This window comes from Thamnophis sirtalis, unplaced genomic scaffold (genome assembly GCF_051295495.1).
Source record: "Thamnophis sirtalis isolate CommonGarterSnake01/CBP01778 unplaced genomic scaffold, rThaSir2_p1.2 scaffold_3, whole genome shotgun sequence".
In the NCBI taxonomy this organism is placed as follows: Eukaryota; Metazoa; Chordata; class Lepidosauria; order Squamata; family Natricidae; genus Thamnophis; species Thamnophis sirtalis.
Window position 1 is genome coordinate 114,456,634 of NW_028261383.1, and position 21,792 is coordinate 114,478,425.

The following is a 21,792-nucleotide window of genomic DNA, read 5'->3' on the forward strand; positions in this document are numbered from 1 at the left end:
GAGGCTACAGAAAGCACTTCTGAGTGCAGGTGAGCATATGTAGTGTGAAACAATGGACAAGGGCTATGAAATATCAATAGCACTTAAGACATATGTGCCACTTCATAGTGCTTTAAAGCCAACTCTAAGCGGTTTACAGAGTCAGCATATGCTCCCAAACAATCTGGGTCCTTTTTACACACCTCAGAAGGGGGAAAGGTTGAGTCAACCTGGAGCATTTTCAGGATCAAACTCCTGGCAGTGGGCAGTGAGCAGTCAGCCTGCATTCTAACTACTGTGCCACCACATACAAAATCCCTGTAATCTTGTACATCATAGTGGGGCTCCTTGAGAGGAAAAGCAGAAGTAATTTATGGGATGATTTACAACCCTTCCTGTCAGCTTTCCCATTGATTTTATTTATGGGAAGCTGACAGGGAAAGTTGCAAATGGCAAACACTTGACCATGACTTGTTGCAATGTCATAATAAGCCCGGTAAATGAGCACCTGGATTGCTATCATGTGACTACAGAACTGTGCAAGACACAAGTTCATGGACTGGTCTTAAATGATCTGTTCAGTAGAGTAATTTTGAACTGTTAACTAAGAAGTGGTTGTAACGTAAGGATTACTTGTATACTTCCCTTGCCCTTTACTCCATTTTTTCTCCACCACCACTACTACAATGAGGCGGTACAGCAGGATTTGAGGGGAACCAAAACTGATAAAACATTTAATATAATGAGGTAATTTTGCTATGACAAGAACAAGAATACTAGTTGCTACAGATATGTCATGTAAGTATTCATTGTGTTTATGAAAAATGGTATTGATGGAAGACAACTAAAATATAGCACATGTAGATTAGATCTCTCCCCAGTAAAGATATTATAAACTAAGCAACAATAGCAACTGCAGCTATGGCATAGTATTATAAATAATTAGACCCCAAAGGAAATCAAAGTGAAAATCGAAGCAAAACTATATGAAAAAAAAATCCATTTAAAAGGAAAAAAAAAATCAACAGAAAAAAATCCTTATCTGCAGTAAGATCATTGCATTTCCTTCCATAAATTTCTAAACCACCCAAAGCTATTCAAATGTACTTTTTTTCATTTGTAACTACCGTATTTCTCAGAGTATAAGATGCACCTTTTTCCCTCAAAAAGAGGATGAAAATCTGGGTGTGTCTTATACACTGAATACAGCATTTTTGGCCTCCTGAAACCACGCCCCTTCACCAAAATGGGCGTGCATAGCCTTTAGGCTTCAAGAGTGCTCCTGGGGGCTGGCGAGGGGAAAAATGAGTGAAAAACAGCTCATTTTCCGCTCATTTTTGCCCCCACAGCCCCCAGGAGCACTCTATAAACCTCCTAAAGGCTATGCATGCCCTTTTTTTGACAAAAAGGGCCCATTTTTGGGAGGTCTGCGGAGTGCAAAAACGTTTTTAAAAAAATTTGCCTCTTCAAAATCTTGGTGCGCCTTATACTCCGAAAAATACGTTAAGTCATTTGTAGGTCATATTTTCTTAGCACTATTTTACTTATCATAAAATTTATTAGAAATGGAAAACAAGATAGTTGCATTTGTTCACCAATAGCAATATAAGTTGCCTACTGAAAACACCTTTATTTTAAAAACATGAATAAATTCGCTTTATAACATATTTCAAGCTATTTATTTCAAGTCTTTCTGATCACTTGCGTTAAAATGGAAAAACTGGCTTTTATTGCAAACAAATAATAAACATTATCTATCTTGAAAATGGAAGGAAACTGGCCTTTATTGCAAATAAATTATAATAAACATTATCTGTCTTGATAGAGGAATAGAGATTTGAGAAAGCATTCAAAAGCTGGGAAAGGAGGATAAAATATTTCAGTTGGAAAAACACACATATACTTTGAAGGATTTATTTTTATTTTTAAATAATAGTGTCCTTTCCTGATAAAGCAGCTTTTCAAATTACATTTTTTCTTAGGCTATAGCAAATGTCTTGATGTCTTTGGCTTTTTCACTATATAACGATCACTAGAATATCTAATACAAAAATGTAGATTTACCAGAAAAATAAGCATATAATCCACAATTTAATTCTGAAACATAGCAAAAACCTTTATCAAATGTTTTATACATGGATGAGACAATTTCTTGTGCATATTACATTAGTAGCTCAAAAGTCGTGCTTCAGAATCACTCAATAAACTGTACAAAACCAGAATCAGATGCTCTACCGAAACAATACTAGAATAATGTCACTACTTATATCTTTTACAATGTATACAATACATTGTTGTTTAAAACTAGGTGAATCTACAATTGACTTTCATTCTAATTGCAAATAAAATGTAGTAATTGAGCAATATTAAAAATTAGTCACTTTTGAGATTCAGTGACACAAAAGCTCAGTACTGTGATAAATTATTCCCTTTATAAAATACACAAAGATTTCATGCACATCAAAAAATTGATATATATAAAATCCAACATTAAAGTTTCACATTCCTCTGTTTGCACAGAGCGCATTATATCTGGAAGCAGCATTATTAAAAACAAACGTTCTAAAATATTTTTTTCTTTCGTCCTCTTCCTGCAAAGCAATACATACATACAATAGATTTGGCTAATGAATTAAGTCCTTGTGTTTACAATGCTGGGCAAAGATTTCCAAACATAGCTTAGGAGATTTTACAACTATTTCTGACACAAGGCTTTGGAGGGCTCTGAAGTGGACGGATGATTTTGGCTTTTTTCAGGCTGTTCCTTTTGTTATTGTTGCTGGCGGTGAGAGAGTAAGAACGACCATGCATCATTCTAGCATTTAGGCCATTGGCCATGGAGAATGACTTGAGATGGCTTCTTAAGGCAACAGGGAGTGGAAGTTTGTCAACCAGGTGCACAGGTGTGCAGGAAACTATGGCACGGCAGCAAAGATCTTGCAGACTCAGGACTGAAATATAAAACAAGCAACATTAGACATTAGAAAGATCTTAACAGCCACACGGTGGCAGTACACAGCTAGAACTTTGTATAAGTTTTAACAGCCCTATCTTTATTCATTTCACTATTCTTGAAGTATCACCCTAATTCTCCCCTGATTCTTCCCATGGTTTGCCTTTCTTGATACGAATAACCTTGCAGACTTTTTTTGCATTGGAGCCCCCTAGAAAAGCTCCAAAAGCTAAAATGATAAAAATAGTACAACCGCGTTTCTGAAAATCTGGTTTGCTGCTTCTTTTATCTATACCACATCCTTCCTCATTAAGGGAAGGTGGCAGTGGAATGGCTAAGAGTTCTGCAGTTGCACATCTTCCTTGCCTTTTTCTTTTGAAGGAAAGGGTGAAGTTTAAAGGAAGCTGAGCCTAGTTTGCTGATTCTCCTGTTGTCTTTTCCTTTGGTTTGCCTTTTATCTTCAAGGAGTAGGATGAGGTGTGAGGGATTTGGAGTCCCTTCTGGTGATGTTTCTGTGAAATTACTGACATGAACTCAGCAGGAATTGCTGTATAGCAATCTTAATTAGGGAATGCATAGGGTAATTTCTGATTATTCAACTGAAAATAGGAAACATTTACTATGTGCTGGTTATGATATTAAATCATAAGTATGTACCAAAATATTTTTTGTATTTTTTTCCATCCTGACTAAATATATAACTAGCATACATAGGAAAGAAGTAAGTACATTTTTGTTGCTTACCCTTGTTGGGCCTCCACAGCCGGTCCATTCCGTGTCTCATTAACACTATTCTTGCAAGCTCTGTAAAGGACTCTGTGATATTGAAATTACAGAGTGGGCTTACTTCAAAGAATGTCATGCCTAATCTTTCAGCATATGCCTGTGCCTGCTCGGTAGACACTTGCCTTTTGAAGGCTAGATGCAGGCGGTTGCCAACCAGGATTTTGGGTACACCAGGAGCATGCTGAGAAAGAGAAACAGAACAATGTTAATTTCAAAATCTATACCCATTTTCTTCATCAAAATTTCTAACTGCACATCCTTTATTCAGGAAAGCTCTATTTTCTGACTTTCCCTAACTATAGTATGTGGACTCGGTTCATTAAGATGCAAAATTATAAGGTTCTATAGCAATAGCAGTAGACTTATATACCGCTTCATAGGGCTTTCAGCCCTCTCTAAGCGGTTTACAGAGAGTCAGCATATTGCCCCCAACAATCCGGGTCCTCATTTTACCCACCTCGGAAGGATGGAAGGCTGAGTCAACCCTGAGCCGGTGAGATTTGAACCGCTGAACTGCTGATCTAGCAGTAGCCTGCAGTGCTGCATTTAACCACTGCGCCACCTCGGCTCTCAGGTTGTTATTTGGGGTTATCTTAAATATTTTACAAACACAGATGTCTGATTTTAAAACATGATTGATATCTTCATGTGTAATATGATTCTGGCAAATTTGTGATTTAGTCATCAAACCATAATAAAATTAAGCATGGCTTTATGTAATACGTAGTCCAGACTACAATCAAGGGTAGAAAAATGAAATGGGCTGCACAAGAGAGAACAGGTAGGGAATTACCACTTCCTATTCCCTGAATGTTGAAGAAATAGATGTATTTGGAATCCAGATCCAATTATCACCTGCTCCAAGAATGCCATCTTTTTGTCTTTTGCTTCCCTGAAAGGAAGTCTAGAACCACTGCTTTTGAAATACTGATGAGAAGGGTAATCCATAAATCAGCAGAAACTTTGAAGGAAAGGGGAAGAACTTAAGGTTGATGAAAATAATTGACCATCAAGCCACAGTATGGAAAAATCTTTGAAGACAGGCCTCTTCTAGAAGTAAGAAGACAATTCTGCTTCATTGTACAGCCCTAGGACTCTTTCTAGGAACTGTAGCACTGTCCTAAACATTCTTAGTTTTCTTCTTACTAATTTTCTATTCTTGTCCACCCACAGTGATTTAGGGAGTTGTCCATCCATACAACAAAGTACAAAAAAATTCAAAAGGCATGTTTTGTTGACGAAGACACAACTGCCGAAGTTTACAAAACAAAGCCATGAATCAATGTTTATAAACTACAGTGACTGAGTTTACACCAGGTCACATTACTTTAATTATTTTACTTTAATTAAAATTAATGTAATTTAGGTAAATTCAGAACTCTTTTCCATTCAGGTAAATATTTATATTCACTATTTGATATCTTACCTCATCTATCTCCTTTATCCATCGATCAATGCCATCAAATGACCAACGATTTGTTATATCATATACCAGTATCACACCCTGGGTGAATGAAATCCATTTAAAATTAGTCTGACATGTGGGTAAGTTTAAATATGCATCGTACAATCTTGTGTAATGGTATTTGATAACATTATAAAAAGTAGTGTTGAATAGAACTGAACTTTTCTGTAAAAAATAACCTATATTCAGCACAAATGTGTACACATTTTAAAAAGTAGGACAATACATTTATCACTTTGTTTCCCCTGGCAATTCTTATCATTTCTCTCTGCCTCACTGATTTGCTTCAAAGATCAGTGTGCGTGCTTACCTGAGCACCTCTGGAATAGGAACGAAATATGGTACAGAATCTGCCTTGTCCAGATGTGTCCCTGAAAACGATACCACATGATTAAAAATATAGTCATTTCCATTCTAAGAGTGAAGTACTATAAACAGTTATCTGACTACGTTGCCCAATTAACAAATGCATATTAATGACTTCTCAAATTTGCCTTTATCTTCATTTATCATGTTACATTTATTATTAATATTCAACAATTTACCAAAACTGAAAACAAGATACTTGAATACAGATCTGTGCTTACATTATAGATTATTCTGTGTATATCTGTGTGCAGCCCTAGTTGAGGACAGAGCTTACTCACTGTCATTCACTCCCTTTCACTTTATCATCAGAGAAAATCCATCCAACGGGTCACTAGTGCAGAAGATGCTTTACCCCATGCCTGCAACCAATTGATCAGAGGACTAAACCCATCTTTCTAAACAATCATCCAAGCCTGCCCTACCACACTACACATTAAAGAGAATGATTGGCAGTTGTTTTTCCTGTGATGCTGGGTACAATGGGAATCAAAGCCAGGGAAAGCCACCATCACCTTCCTTATATTACAGGATTACATTAATCAGGGGTGTTCAAACTTTTTGCAAGGAGGGCCAGATTTGATGACGTGAAAATGTGTGGGGCCGACCATTCAGCCTGACTTTCTTTGAACCATTAACATTAAATGCAAATGAACTATTTTATGAAAGACTAATCAAATAACTCCGGCGGGGAGAAGAGTCTGCAAGCTGCTTGAAATTTGAAAACGGGCCGCAATTGGCCCCTGGGCATGCCTGACATTAATTAAAGTCAGCCCCATTTGCAAGGCTTCTTGGGGTAGAATGGAGGTCAGTAAAGAAGGCAGCCCAATTTATGCTGGGCTTTTCTGTTGGATGAAAGATTGGTAAGTAGCACTTGAAGACTATCATTTGAAAGAGCTCTGGGTGAGCCTGTCCTTGGTCTGTCTAATGCTCAGTGTAAAGCCCCACTCGCATGCATGTTTAGGAAATATTCAGAACAAATAAAATTGATATCTGATTAAGTTTATTAAATAATTTGATCTGATTTATAATATTATTGAGCTGAGATAAAAGTTCCCTCCTGTTGTGACCAGTGTAGCCAAAATACTCTTACCATTAAGTAAAGGTTTATTATACTCCCACCCCCTCCTTAGGCATCCTATCAGTTTCTAGAAGTGGACCGTACTTAACTTTGGTTGGGATGAGAGATATCTAGTGAGTTTTTATATAATTCATGTGATCTTTTACTCCAAGTGCAATTGTTTCTTATATAAATAGTTTCCACAACACAGAATATAATCTAAACAAATAATTACCAGAGCTGCAACTTTATTCGCCGGCCATCCAGAAGTATTGTTGTTGTTTTATAATCAATACCTGAAGAGAAAGAGTGAAGTATTATATTGAAATAGTGCAAATGTTGCACAAAATCTTTTAATATATAATAATATCAGGTTTTTTAATTTAAAAAATGTAAATGCTATAGATGAGGAGTAGCAAAGAAAGTCCCCCAGATTTTCCAGCTCTATCAAAACATTGCAAAGTCAAAAGATAAGATACTTTTATTGTCACTTTTTCTGTGAAAACACTGGCACACATTAAAAATGAAATTCTGATGCCCCCTCTCAAGTGTGTGTATATGCATACTAGCTAGATACCTGTGCTCCACTGTGAAACTATGTGATCGGGCTTGATAAATCAACACTTACATCTTGAAAATTAATGAGTAGTTATGACCGGCCTCTCTTCTCCCCTTCTCTCCCTCAGGCTGGCCCCATAGAGGCCTCTCCTATCTTATCCCCTTCTCTCCCTCAGTCTAACTCCTTAGCATCAGAGCGTGTTAATAATATAAGAAATACTAATGATTTGATGGTCATTTCAAAAAAAATTATTTCTTAGCAAGCACCTAGAAGCCAATAGGAACATACATGCCAAATTTCAAGTTTGTAGGCTTTACGGTTCTGGAGATTTTGCAATGATGCATGAGTGGTATTTCACTTTTATATATATATAGATGTGTGTGTGTGTGTGTGTGTGTGTGTATGTGTGTACACCCAGACATATATGCACATACATATACATATGCTATACACACGCATACACAAAGCTATATCACAGGGTTGTTTTTTTAAAAAACATTGTTTATATTATCTTTTCACCACATTAAGACAATGGCAATATCAAACTATTTCTGTAATCATCTTTAGTCCCCCATCCCATAATTCCAAACTTCTGTGTGATAAATCCTACGTTTTGATCATTTCCCCCCCCCCCCCCCCGTTTTGAAATGTCTTCAAGCAAGTAAACAAATCTCTATTACAAGAAAGAAAAAGACTCTAGGATCTTTGGAAATACAATATAGTATCAGATTAAACTGTTTGCTCACACTTAACCTTGCTGTATATAATATGCATTTAATTATATCTCTTAATATGCAATAATGGTACCAATGGAAGGGACTCATTCCTATAAATACGTTTATATTACAATAATACACTGCAAAGAGGTGCCACTAAGGCACTAAGGACTGTGCTAGGATTTGATGAAAGCTGATGCTGGCTGTCTCCTGGACCCATATTTCAATATTCCATGTTTTCGTTTTGCTCATGCTGTAGTAGAATGGGGGTGAACTAACAGCTTTGCAACGTTCCCCCCCCCCCAACGTTATTTATTTATTTAAAAAAATTGTATGTAATCAGTAAAAACCCAATCTGGCAGTTAAGGCATCAGACTGTAAGTTCTAGTCCCACCTTGAGCATGAAGCCAGCTGGGTGAGCTTGAGCCAGTCACTTTCTCTCAGCCCTAGGCAGGAGGCAATGCCAAATCACTTCTAAAAAAAAAACCTTGCCAAGAAAACTGTAAAGAATTGTCCAGACAGTCTCCGAGAATGAGACACAATTAAATGGAAGAAAAAAAATCAATCAGTGTAAATTCTCCTGGGTTAATATTTCAGATTGTATTTAAGAGGTAGTGTAGCACTGAAATCTTCTCCCTTAGCTTATAGCCTCAGCTTTCTTGAACCTGAACAAATATTTATGTTTGCAGAAAGTACTGGGTCCTCTGAGTCATAAAGAGTCCTTTGCAAATCAGGAATTCTAAGACTTCTGTCCACAGAGTTGTTTTTAGTATCCAAGTACCCATATAGACACATTCTGTTGGTCAGACTCAGACCTACTCTTTGAAAGGGACCTTTTATCTGAGGATAAGGAGATCAGTAAACACAACTTGAGATAACAGAGTATTACGAAGACACCTTAAAAATACAACATAGTTTGGCATCAGGTATAAACATAACCCACTGACAAGCAAAGTCAATGGGGAAGCCAGATTCACTTAATAGATGGTTATTCACTTTATCAACTGTACTGATTCACTTAACAACTGTGGCAAGAAAGGTTGTAAAATGGGACAAAACTCACTTAACAAATGTCTCACTTAACAACAGCAATTTTGAGCCCAATTTTAGCCGTAAGTCAGGGACTCCTAGCATTCATTTCTCTAGAGTCTAGACAAATAAGGTATTAGCCATGGTTTCATTAACATATGAACTGCTCACATTCAGAATTCTGCACACTCACCAGTTATACCACATCTGAGACAATTTGCATCTGTAATTGTTTGTAATAACAAATGAGCCAGTAGATGTTTGAGTCATGCTGTAACTAGCAGAATATTTTTTTCATTTAAAATAGCATGTCTATGCCTGTGCCTTGAGACTAGAAATACATTTTTAAATTGAGAAATAGCTCATGAATTTTATTTAGTCATTATCACCCTTTATAAGTGGCTGGTAATCTGTCATGGAATTCTGAACAAAATCTTTCATGAAAATCATAGTAGCTGTGATCACAGGCAAAGCAACTGCTCTCTGTGATCCAGGGATGTTGTCTTTATATAATGTGATAAATTGTACTGTATTTTGTTTTTAAATACCAAGCCTACCATTAAGTAGCCCATAGGACAGCATATAAGCACCTGTTGTTGAACAGGATGCATTATTAAGCTATTACTAAGTCAGACACTCCCGCCAAGAAACAACAGAATTGCAATCTAAATTAGTTGATTTGTGGAGCATGCTTTAAACAGGTTTTTTTTCTGTTCAAGTAAAAATCACTGGGATCACATACAGTTCCCTTTTAAATGTCATCTCCTTCTCTGATATAGTGCTGTACCACCCACCATGATTCTGAAAAGATAACATGACAAAAAAGTCACTGTGCACAATTAACTATTAAAACATAGTTTTATTAGAAGTATGGTTAGCCAACATAATCACTTATTTTATAAAAGAAGTACTGCATGGAAAATGACCATACTTGTATGTATGAAGATGCAGATTGGGATACATTTTGTGCTACAAGATATATTTAATTTTCTTTTCCAGGTTGCAGTAAGCTTGATGGCGATGTCTCTTTGAAATTTTCTATCTCTAATTTTCACTTGTTTTAGAAATCATATTCACTGATATACAACTATGACAAGAGACCAACTATTTTACATTGCCAAAAATGGCTATTTTGCTACTAAATATTAGTTATGCACACCATGGGATTTTATAAATGGCTCTGTGTGCATATTTGCACCCTTCAGATCACAAATTGGCTAGCTCCAATGTAGGGTAAAAGACATCTTTTAAGACTGCAGTCCAGTGGCCATTTACCCTGATTCAGTTAACAGCAGGAGTGTCAAACTCATGGCCCGTGGGCTGGATGCATCCCGTGCTGCCCCCCCCCCCATTTTAGCAAAGGGGGAAAAGTCGTGCTATGTCACATGACAACATGATGATGCATGTTTGACACCCCAGATTAACATAATAAGGGCTTACTTTCAAGTCATCCCTCTTAGATGATATTGCAATGTTTCTAAATTTCAAAGTACTGAAAAATACCAGGGTCTACCATTGAATGAGAGCATTGTTAAAATCCTATTCTGTTGTAAAATTACTGCAGAAATATAGATTTGCCCATTCTCATTGACTGAATATTAAGAGCTTGGCTATAAATGATTGCCTCAAGGACATCTTACAGATCTCATCAAGAAGTTGTGGCATTACTGGGTGTTCCGTTTCACAAGCTCTTAGGTTCAATTATACATACTGTGTGACAAGAAAAGCTAGTGTTTTGCAGAGAAAATGGTGATTCAGAGAGCTCACTGGCAAGCATACTGCATCTGTTAGTATTTCCTTAAATGCATATATTCCTGGTTTCATGTGGTTGCAGCTAGGAGAATGCATAAAAAACAGAATAACTAATAGTAATATATGGAAATATAATTGTATCAGCTACTTGTTTGCCATTTTATTTGTCCATCTGAACATTGAGGGACAATTTACCGGTGGATTCTTACAAGAGGTTTGCAAGGTATTTGCCAGGAGGCAGATTTTCTCTATAGTAGCTTCTGGATGCATATTTGGCTCTATTTCTGTGCTTTGCAAAGGTTTAAAACCATCAAAATCAAGTATGCCTTTGATTTAAGGAGGATATTTATCATAATTAATTTCACTGCTTTGGTACTGTAATGTTCTGTTTTTGTTTATAACAATATACATTGTTGATTTTTGTGCTTTGGTAGAATTGACAATGAAATCTTTGCATTAAATAGAAAAATAAAAAAGTGTGCAACTTTTCTGCACTGAACCTGGCTTTTGAATGCCATGCTGAGAGTTGTGTTCTATAAAGTAATAAGTTGGGAGAGAATAATTTATTTTCATTTTATTTACATTGAATTAAAATGAAATAGAATTAGTATGATAGGTTTCCACAATATATTTAACAATTGCCCTCTTACGCCATATTTAAAATGGTAAACTTGATAAACTTTGGGGAGAAATTTATGCCTTTGGATTGCAATGCTGAGAACCTCATTTGGAATTTATTTATTTATTAAATGTATATGCTGCCCCATATAAAAACACAATCATTCAAGCATTAAATAAATAACAACAGGCTGCTAACTGAAGTACTAATAAGGAAGCGAAATTTCAGCTATTATGGATACGAGATTATGGAGCCTAGATAAATCTAAAGCAATCTTAAATCATCAGAAGACAAAGCAATTCAATACTGTCATTGAAGAGATAAATATAAATTTATAAAAACTTGGGGAAGAAGTTACTGAGAGATAATCCTGACAAATGATGTCCTTTAGGTTATAAAAAATTGTAAGTGACTGAATACACAATTATTGTAGGGTTCTCCAGGCTGCACACAAGTCTTTTGGAGCCCTCTGTAGCTACAAATGCCTGAATCTAGTGTAATGCTGTGGATGCCCAATTAAATGAAGGGAGATATTAATTTTAAAAAATCATTTCTAATTATTCATTTTCTCTAATTTCTGAAATAACATAGTATGAAATATATTGATGTTTAATAAGACAGCTAAATATCACTATGTGAGTAACCTGGATTCCCTCTGAATGATTTTGGGTCAATCAGTCATTATATCTCACCCAACACTATTCTTCTTATAGAGCAGCTGTGAGTCTAAAAAGATTATTTTCCATATATTTTCCTCACCCCCTAATGTGGATATTATTCTGATACAAAAATGTATCTCAAATTGCTTTACAAGTCCAAGCTGGGAAAATGGTAATAGGACATTCTATATATGTCCTTTTGAAATAATAGTTTAGTACATTCATTCATACAAATTTTTTAACTCCATTCCTATATCTTTTTATTTCCAAAAAAAGCCCCTACAGTAACACTTAAAATTAGATTCTGAAAAATATTCTGGCAACTTTGCATGTTATAAAATTTTGTAGGCACTATTATATCTTGGTCCTAAATAAACAAGACATAGTTCTGCTTGCTTAGGTCATTTTTGATCAAAATTAAATTGAAAGGCAATTCCCCATCCTCTCACTAAATTATCATCAGATGTCATTGTTTCTACTTCTAAAATTGAAAGATCTTTACAATTTTTTGCCAACAGTATTGTTATTTGCTTTGTGATGCTGTTAGATCTGTTTAGTTGTTTCTTCAGTTCTTCTATGATTTTAACATGATGCTTTTTTTTTAGTTCAGCCATTTATTTAGCCCTCATTGCTTTACGGAATATATATTTTAGTTCTGTTTGAAAAATAGCATATGGAATCAAAATTCAAACCCTAAAAAAAATTCTGTGAAGTATTTTTGAGTAGACATGTATAGAATTGCCCAGTGTAATTATAAAATATCTGTGTGATTTCACTACATATAAAGGGAGGAATATGCTTCTTATGAAAAATGAATTTCCCATCAACTCTGCCATATTACTTAGAAGTTAAACCTGAAAAACTTGGTAAAGCAGTCTGTCATTTGATGACAATGCACTGCAGCTACAAATCCTGATAACAGACAGAGATTATTACACATCTTACATAAGTTTAAAAGCAAGTCATGGTTAAGAAAGCAATCAAGTAGCTAGATGGCAAGTACTTTTTCCATATTAAACATTGCAAAGCCTTGATTTCAATGGTGCCTGATTATTTCATCCCTCCCACTCTTCTTACCAAGGGCCATTCTAATGCAAACACAACTTTATTTTGCCATTCATGGTATAATTATGCAACTTCCCTCCAGTGCCTATGGTACAGTATAGTGTGCCACAAGCAGAGAAAATTATTTTGCTGCTATTCCTCAGCTCTCTTAAAATTTTATTATATACCTTCACCAGTTAAGAAAGATGCAAGTTTGTAAAAAAAAATTAAAGTACAACAAATCAAACATTATTTGATTTTAATCAGTTTAATCCAGTGTGCCCTAATAAAAAAAACACAACAATTTCATCTTGTGATACATTTTTGATCTCTTGCAAAGCTGTTCAGCGATTATGGGACTGAAGTTCAAAACCTCCAAATTACAAGTTGTCCATCCTTAATGTATACATTTGCTGTCCTCATGCAACAAAAGCAGAAGTGGTATTCAGCAGGTTCTGACCAGTTTTGGAGACCCGGAAGTGGAAATTTTGAGTAGTTTGGAGAACCAGTAAATACCACCTCTGACTGACCCCGCCCCTATCTATTTGCTGCCTTCCAAGTCCCAACTGATCAGGAGGAAATGAGGATTTTGCAGTAACCTTCCCCTGGAGTGGGGAGGGAATGGAGATTTTACCGTATCCTTCCCCTGCCATATCCACCAAGCCACGTCCACAGAACTGGTAGTAAGAAAATTTGAATCCCACTACTGAACAAAATGGAAGTACAATTCTTGAAGTGCCATCTTTTCTAAGCATCTCTATTCACCTTTACCATTGTTCCATATGTTCAAGGCCTCTGGCACATAGTAGGGAGTGGTAAATTACATAAAATAATACCTTTCCTTTAAATAGAAAACATTAAACATTCAATTTACTTGTTAATAATATAGAAAGCATTTAACCCCCAAGTTCAAAGTAAATGAAAAGTTTTCCTTTGAAAGAAAATTAAAGTAACAGCCAAATTGAGGTTTGCTTGCCCTATCTTTTTTCTTGGAATGTAAGAACAAAAGAACATAGAAGATGGAAATGCTTGTCTAGTTCTACTGTGGCTAAGGATACCTAAAGGAAGCCCACAGGCAGGATGTTCTAATAACCACATTCCTCATAACTGGTATTATAAAGCAGACTGTTCAGCTACTGAAAATGAGCTATGGCTTTTATAATTCAGAAACCTCCCTGGCTTTTGAGCACATGCGCTAAAATAAGCCCTCCCCTCAAATATTTAAACGCATGCACAGCCAGTCCCCGCCATTTCCTGGGAGGGAAGGGGGGAACATGCTCCACGAGCCCCATATGTATCTGCCATCCATGCAGAATGGCCTTGTGGAGGCCACTCCCACAAACCCTAGCTACCATGCCCCTTTTCTCTTAGTGGTGGCCACAAAAAGAGCGGCAGGCCCAGCGACGCTAGGGCTGGCAAGGGTGTGCCAGAAATAGAGACAGAACTTCTGGCTCTCTCTGGATCAGCTGATCCATGGGTCGCGGGCAAAGGTTAAGGGGCCTCTTGCACCTCAAAAATAATAAGATCTCCCTGAAAATAAGGCCAAATGCTTATTTAGGGATCAAAAGAAAATAAGACCCTGTCTTATTTTCAGGGAAACACGGTAAGTGCATAAAAGCTAGTTTATGTAGTATTCACTGACAGAAATGCAAAGTGTAATCAAAGACACAAATAGCTAAGTGAATAAAGAGGAAGCTGGATTTATATTAGTAAAAGATAAGAATGTTGTCTCAGAAATAGGTTAGAAAAGAAAGTATCGTCTTGTTTTCATCTTTTTAAGTCCAGGTATATATAGCATAATATCTTTCAGCTGAATTGAAAAGGTACAATCCTGTTAAAATTGAAGTCGGCAAACTACCTCTGGCTAATTTTGATGGGTGCAACCAGTGGCAATAATGAACTCAGCTGAATAGAACCTGGAAGTGCAATCAAATTTGTTTTTATTCTGAATCAAGATCTGTAAATGTTCTGGTTTTCTGCATCTGACGAATTTGTACTTCTCACTCTTTAACAGGTTCAATGAAGGGACTAAAAATAAACGTTCCAGTGCTAATGCCAAAAATATTCATCCAATTGATATCTGTGTTTCAGAAACACTTGAGAGAATTCTTAGAGTCTTGTACTATACTTATCCTTACATTTGCTTTAAAAGCATTCTGATTCTTCTTGGTTAATTGTACAGAACAAAAATATTGAACTACTCTGTCAGCTGAAAAAAACCATGCTTGTGGTAAATTCTTCACTCTGAATAAAACAAATCAGACAGCTTTAAGATCTATATTACACAAAATTCACATAAAGTTTTAATGTGCTTTGGCGAACTAACCATACTGATTTGTTCATACATAGTACTAACATGCTGCATGCAATTCCTGAGCCATTGGGCCTCTGCTACCAAAATTTAACAGCAAATAACCAGAATACAATGTCTACAATTTTCAGTGGAAATAAAAACAAACATTTAATCTTTGGATAGACTTATTATACCTTAAATGGCTAATTCATAAACCTAAAAAAGCAATCTAAAAAGTGTTCTACATAGATACATGATAACATTACTTCACTATGCCTACTCAACATCAAACATAAGAAATCCCCCCCCCCCCCAACTGCAGAATGGTTGGCTGTCCTCACCATTATAAACATACTGTACAAATTATAATGCCTGGTTCAAATATCACAGTAAAGCTTAGTAAATAAGCCAAAACCACATTACTGAATGGAGAAGTATTCCAGTTTTTGTAATATCTTTTAAATTAATCTTTGAAATTAATAAAAGCAGCTTTCTAAAATTGTTCTTTGGCAGAGATTTGCTGTTAGGGAACCAAGAACTAGAATAGATAAATAATTCATTTCTTCAGGGCTGAATGTAGAGCAAGATGCTGCATCTCCCCTCTCCTTACTACTTAGTGTACATGTAAAATTTATTTATTTTAGGGACACAAGCATTATAATGTTTCTAACAATTAATCAGAAATACATAAGCAAAGAATCCCTAACAACATAGCTATATTTTACTTAGTGAAAACAGCATATGCATTTCAAATAAAATGATTGGGTATGATGATGTGGGAGAGATTTTGCCCCTGGGATCACTACTGAATATTGCAAATGGCACCTTACAAGAACTGGTAAAATGTATTTGGCAGAAACATTCTGAACTTGATCAGGAAGGCTTTAAATTGAATTCCAGGGGGCTGGAAATAAAATCCCTGAACTAAGAACTTCACATGTAGACTTTCACACTGTAGAAGGATTAGGGAATATGGCTCTAAAGTTGTCTGTTAAGCCTCTCAGAGAAAAGCAGAAAGAATATTGGCTTCATTGGCTTTATTGTCTAAGCTCTAATAATAAGTGCAAGGGGAATAAACTTGATTTACTGGCAAAGGAAACTATAATATGTACTTAGATTAACATAGGTAAACTCTGTAAATCATGAGTCTTATATGAAATTCCTAATTTCTCTTGCTGACATTTTCTTTTATCAGTTGGGAAGACTTATGCATTCTCTTTATTTGCAGCTAGCCATGGCACAAAGATGCCCTGTGGTGTCTTTTTCTGCTCTGACCTAAACAACATTGCTGTCACTTCAGTCCGTGAATGAGACAGGCATTAGTTATCTTAAGCTGTACAGGGGTTAAAAAGCAATGTTTGCCTCTGAAATTGACAGCATCCAGTAACAGCCACAAGGTGTGTGATACCTGTTAAGCTTCTACGCTCATTATATTTAGGCTAAGTCACATGGCCAATAATGGTGCTTACTGGTCATTTCAGGCTGATGCGAGTATGTCACCTTTTCTTCCAAGTCTTGGTTAGCCTGATCTGTCGTTTTGTTCTTGTCTTTCCAAAGTGCTAAACATAGCAATTTTGTGCCAGTGGCTATTGGAACTGTTCAATAGCTAACCAGCCAACAGTACTGTAAATGATTCTACAGCTTCACCAGGTTAGTGAAACACTGAACTAGAGTAATGAAGATGGGCCCATCCTCCTGTTATTTTCTGGATAGAACACAGAGGAACCTGGAAATGGCTTTTGTTGCCCATGCAAAGAAAGAGAGAGAGGAGAAACATTGCACGGGACTCAGTTCCCTGAATTCATCTGTTTTAAAATTATTCAGCTGGGATTACAACAGAATGGAGATAAAACAAGAGGATGGAATCTAGAGATGAGCAGGCAGAATCCAGCAAACAAACCTTTTCCAGCTCTGCCATAGTGCTGATTATTAGGGAATGATTTCTTCCTAGCTGCTTACATGCAGAAGAGCGAGAACAGTAAAATCAGAGAATTCAGTTGCTTTGCTTATGCAACACGACATACACAATAAAGATGGCAACATTTTTCAGTGAGTCAGGTTATAAAGATAGGCTATCGGGGCAGCAGTTTTCATGTTTTTCTAATTTCATGCCAATTCAAGGATGGTTGGATAGCACTTTAAAGTGGAAAAGGTTGGAAACGCCTTTAAATAATTAAGAGGGAATGTTGGGAGATATTGATAATATACCGAGTTACCGATTTTAAAGGAAAACAAAGTTGAGCAAAAGAAACCGGATTCTGATTTATTGATTCCTCTATTTAGAAGATTTATATGATAACCTATCTTAAGCAACCCTGTGTAACTCACAATAATAAAACCAATAAATGAAACAACGATAAAACAAAACAGTGAAAAACTGAAACAAAAATCCTGTACTGTAACTCCCCTCCCACCCACCCACCCCCACTTTGGGATGCTCCACAGCATGCTTAGCTGGCCTCCTTCCATACTTTCTACCTATATAATCCCAGCATCTCAGTAAAAAACAGGTCTTAAAGGCCTTCAGAAAAGCTAAAAGGCTAGATGTCCTACACCTTGGCAGGAGGATATTCCGCGAGATATGGGCAGCTAGAAAAAGACATTCTTTGAAAGTACCATTACGTGGCAAGATTTCAGGGAGAGGATCTGGAGGACCTATTTGATCTAATGGGATGGGTAGATAGTCTTAGGAAAGGCAGTCTCACTAATAACCAGGTCCTGTGCCATGTAAGTGACAACCAATATCCTGAATTTCACCTGGAAGAAAATGGAGCCACTGCAGCTTGCACAATAAAGGTATGACATGGGTGAACTTATGGTAGCCCAATACTGGGAGCCCTGCTGCTTCTGGACCAGTTGTAATTTCTGAGTGTCTTCAAGGGCAGCCCTCAAACTGATAATAACAACTGTGGTATGAAAAGAGTACTTTAAAAAAAGTACAACTACAAACAGCAGTACAAAAAGGAATTGGAGGGCAATGGAAGAAGAAAAGGTGATTAAAAAAAAGTTTGGTGAAGGTCTGAAAATAAAACAAGAAACAAAAGGTGGAAAAAAGAACAAATTACCAAGAAAAAGTAGGGGAGAGTATATTGGAAGCTATATATGACATATATGAAGTCAAGAAGCTAAAGCTCAGAATTAGCCGAGGTTAAAAGCAACAAAATGCACCAGGTACCCAAAAAAGCACAGAACTATTGAACTACTAGTTTGGCACAAATGTAGGAAATTGTAAAGAACATGATGAAAGAAGCAGATTAATCAATTAATAATTAATTAATAATTACTGGGCCTAGTTATAGTGTATTTATGAAAATGAAGTGGTAATTATTTTTAAGCTAAATTATGAGTTGACCAAATGATATGGCTACCAAAAATGCAAATACCATTTTAAATGGCTTCAACTGAAGTAGTTTCAAAATCACAGAAAGCAATTCTTCCAATTTAAAATAAATTGATCAAGTAACGTGTTCTAGGCACAGTTTAAGAAGGATGCAAATGAAATGGAACAGGTTTATTGAAAGGCAACAAGGAAGATCAGGCAACTAGAAACTGAATCATGGGAAGAGAGATTGAAGGAATTGGAACTAATTAGTTTTGAGAAAACGACTAAAAGTAGATAACAATCTTTAAATAGCGGAAAGGAAAAGGAGCAAAAGATTTATACAATCCAAAGGGAAACCAGAATATGCTGAAAAAAGATTTCACAAATGAAAATGAAGAATAATGGATTTAAATTACAGAATGGCAGATGACAACTGATTTTTTTTTGGGGGGGGGGACTTTTTGATAGTAAAAGCAAATTAATAATGGAACCAATTGTTCAGAAAGGTAGTGCATTCCCCTTCAGTGGATGTATTCAAGTAAAGGCTATACAGCCATTTGTTAGAAAAGTTTTCATTTAGATTGAATTTAATGGCCAAAATAGTGCATTCCAATTGCATGATTTTATGGTTTGACACAATTTCTATTTTTTCCTCACTGAATTCCAAAGTCCAGAGCCTTCCCTTGACAAATAATTTTCTCCAAATAATTTAAAATATTTTCTGTGTTTTTAAATATATATATGTATATATGTATGTATGTATGTATATGTATTATATTATATTATATTATATTATATTATATTATATTATATTATATTATATTATATTATATTATATTATATTATATTATATTATATTATATTATATTATTATATTATATTATATTATTATATTATATTATTCCCTATTGCCTTTACTGTTGCCAAGTCAGGGAGGAAAGAAAGCACCAGAAGAGTAAGCTTAAGATGGAGGAAAAGACAACAATTCTGTTTTAGTACTATCAGTCTATTTCCTGATAATGGAAATACAAGAGAAATGTGTAAAGCCTTTAAAATATAAAGAATGCCAGTAGCAAAATTTAACGAAAGTAAATTGGCAGATTAGCAACCATGAAATCCAGAGGTTAATATTTTTTTATTTCTTAAAGCAAAGGTATCAAGGCAACTGGGAGGAAGGGTTTTTACCATGTGAGTTTTAAGGTGACTGTGAAGCAAGGTGTGGGAATTAGCTATGGGTGACTCAGGTATCGAGACAGTCCTACCTGAGCACTGCCTTCCTTGCTATGTAATCTACAGGTGTAGATTGGGGTGGGGTTGGAGAAAGGTAAAAGGAAAGGCGTTCCCCTCTCGAGATTCAGGCTCTGGCGGTGGACACCTGTACAATTCATGTTTTCACTTACCCATGTTGTATCCATAGGGAGATTCAGTGGCTCCATCCTCCAGGCTGGCTAGTATCTCTCCTTTGCCCACGTCACTGTCCCCCACCAGGAGGAATTTTAGCAAAAAGTCATAAGCTTTCACAGGGCTGCCCACGTGGTTCATTTTCTCAAAAAAACCCACCACCACAAACGTCTCTGCGGAGAATCACCTCCCAGCGCCCACGAGGGGCTCCGAGCCACCAGTTGTGCCACCGAGGACGGAGGAGGACGAGGAACAGCAGCAGCTCGCGAGCAAAGGCATGTTCGAGCCCACCCTGCGGAGGAGTCCCGACGGGCTGCCGATATCACGACCCCTACAAGCTTGGGATAAGAAGTGACGGGGGAAAAGAACTGGACGAGGCGGAGGCGTCTTCTCACGGGGACGGCCGCGAGAGGCAAGACCCGGAGGGATTCGTTGAGCGTCCTCGGGACCGAGACAAGGAAGGGCGAATTTCCAGCAGCGCCATCGAGGGGGTAACTCGCCCGAAATTGGCTGCGCAGGTTTGACTCGCGCTGCCCGCAGCGAGCAGGAACCGACGGGAGTCGTGCCCAGAACCAGCCGCGCTGCTCTAGGCGCACCGAAATTGGAGAAGGCGGGAAAGACCGCTCATGACAGCGGACGAGCAGCGCTGGGACAAGCCGCCACCGAGAGAGATTCCGAAGCCTTCGCGCGGGGAGCCGTCGTGTTCCCGAAGACGGCAGCTGGCTCCCCCGCCTGCTGTCGCAGTAGCTCTAGCTGTTGTTGTTGCTACAACCTGAGCGCAGCTCTGTCAGACTGTCCCAACTAATTTGCACCCCTTGCTCCCATTGGAGCACGGGTTTCGTGGCCGCGCCCACTGCCTGTGCTATTGGTACAGCGGGAGCCCAGAGTTCCGAGTTCTGTTGTTATTGGTGAGCGCGGACCCACCCCTCGAGGCCCCACAGTTCAGTTGCTGGGGTACTTCTTACTCAGGATTGGCTGGCAGGTCTATCTGTCACAGGGCGAGAGATGCGGAACGGGGGAGTCTACACTTCGGAGGACGAGGCATGTGTTGTGAAAAGAGGGACACGAACGTGGTTTGAACTTCAACGTCTTGTCAATACGGCTGTCCTGCCTCCGGATTCAGCATAATAAAGAGTACGATGAATAAAGATTAAAAAAACTGTACGATGCTACCGGGATTTAAGATTAGCAATTGTGAACTGTAAATCTTGTTTTATAACCGTCGAAGGTTTGCACACTTCATGAAGCCAGAAACAAGAAAAACCACACTTTTTTGAGTATATCGTGTAAAGGCAGTTCTGAGTGGAGTCATATGTCGTTAATAGTGTTATTTAACAGTTACTGGATCAAATAATTTTTTTAGCTTTTTGACCTTGGACCGAACTGAACAATTACTTACTTACTCAAGTATTACAATACTACGGAAAGCTACCCCTCTCCTAGAAGAATGAAATATTTTGAGGAATATTAAAAAGGAAGAATATTATATTTCCCTGGATGAAAAATGGAGAAACATTTTTTAAAGGGAGAAAGCAGCCTCCACCTTTCTTAATAGCTCTCAGCTGATGTCAGTACTTAAGAGATAAAGAAGTAGATAGCTCTATTCTTAAGCAAATACCCTCACCCAAGAGCCAAAACAGGAGGAAAGCCATTAAGACACAATAAGAATTGCCCAACACCCTTTCAAACACAAGCCTCATTGCATCACCCTCAGAAACTTCAACCAAACTTACCACAGACAAACATGGAACCGTATCTTATTGGCTCTTGTCAGACTCCCAATAGTGCA

At 37.2% G+C, this 21,792-nt stretch overlaps 1 protein-coding gene across 1 annotated transcript; it reads right to left on the minus strand.

Moving 5' to 3' along the window:
* Positions 1 to 1,877: 1,877 nt before the first annotated feature.
* Positions 1,878 to 20,770, minus strand: RAB40B (RAB40B, member RAS oncogene family). Its single transcript, XM_014055911.2, has 6 exons — positions 20,003 to 20,770; positions 6,845 to 6,905; positions 5,494 to 5,554; positions 5,145 to 5,222; positions 3,677 to 3,899; positions 1,878 to 2,930 (listed from the first exon to the last, which is right to left on the minus strand). The coding sequence occupies exons 1-6, from the start codon at positions 20,142 to 20,144 to the stop codon at positions 2,659 to 2,661; spliced, it is 837 nt and encodes a 278-aa protein (XP_013911386.1). The 5' UTR covers positions 20,145 to 20,770; the 3' UTR covers positions 1,878 to 2,658.
* Between the last annotated feature and the right edge of the window lie 1,022 nt (positions 20,771 to 21,792).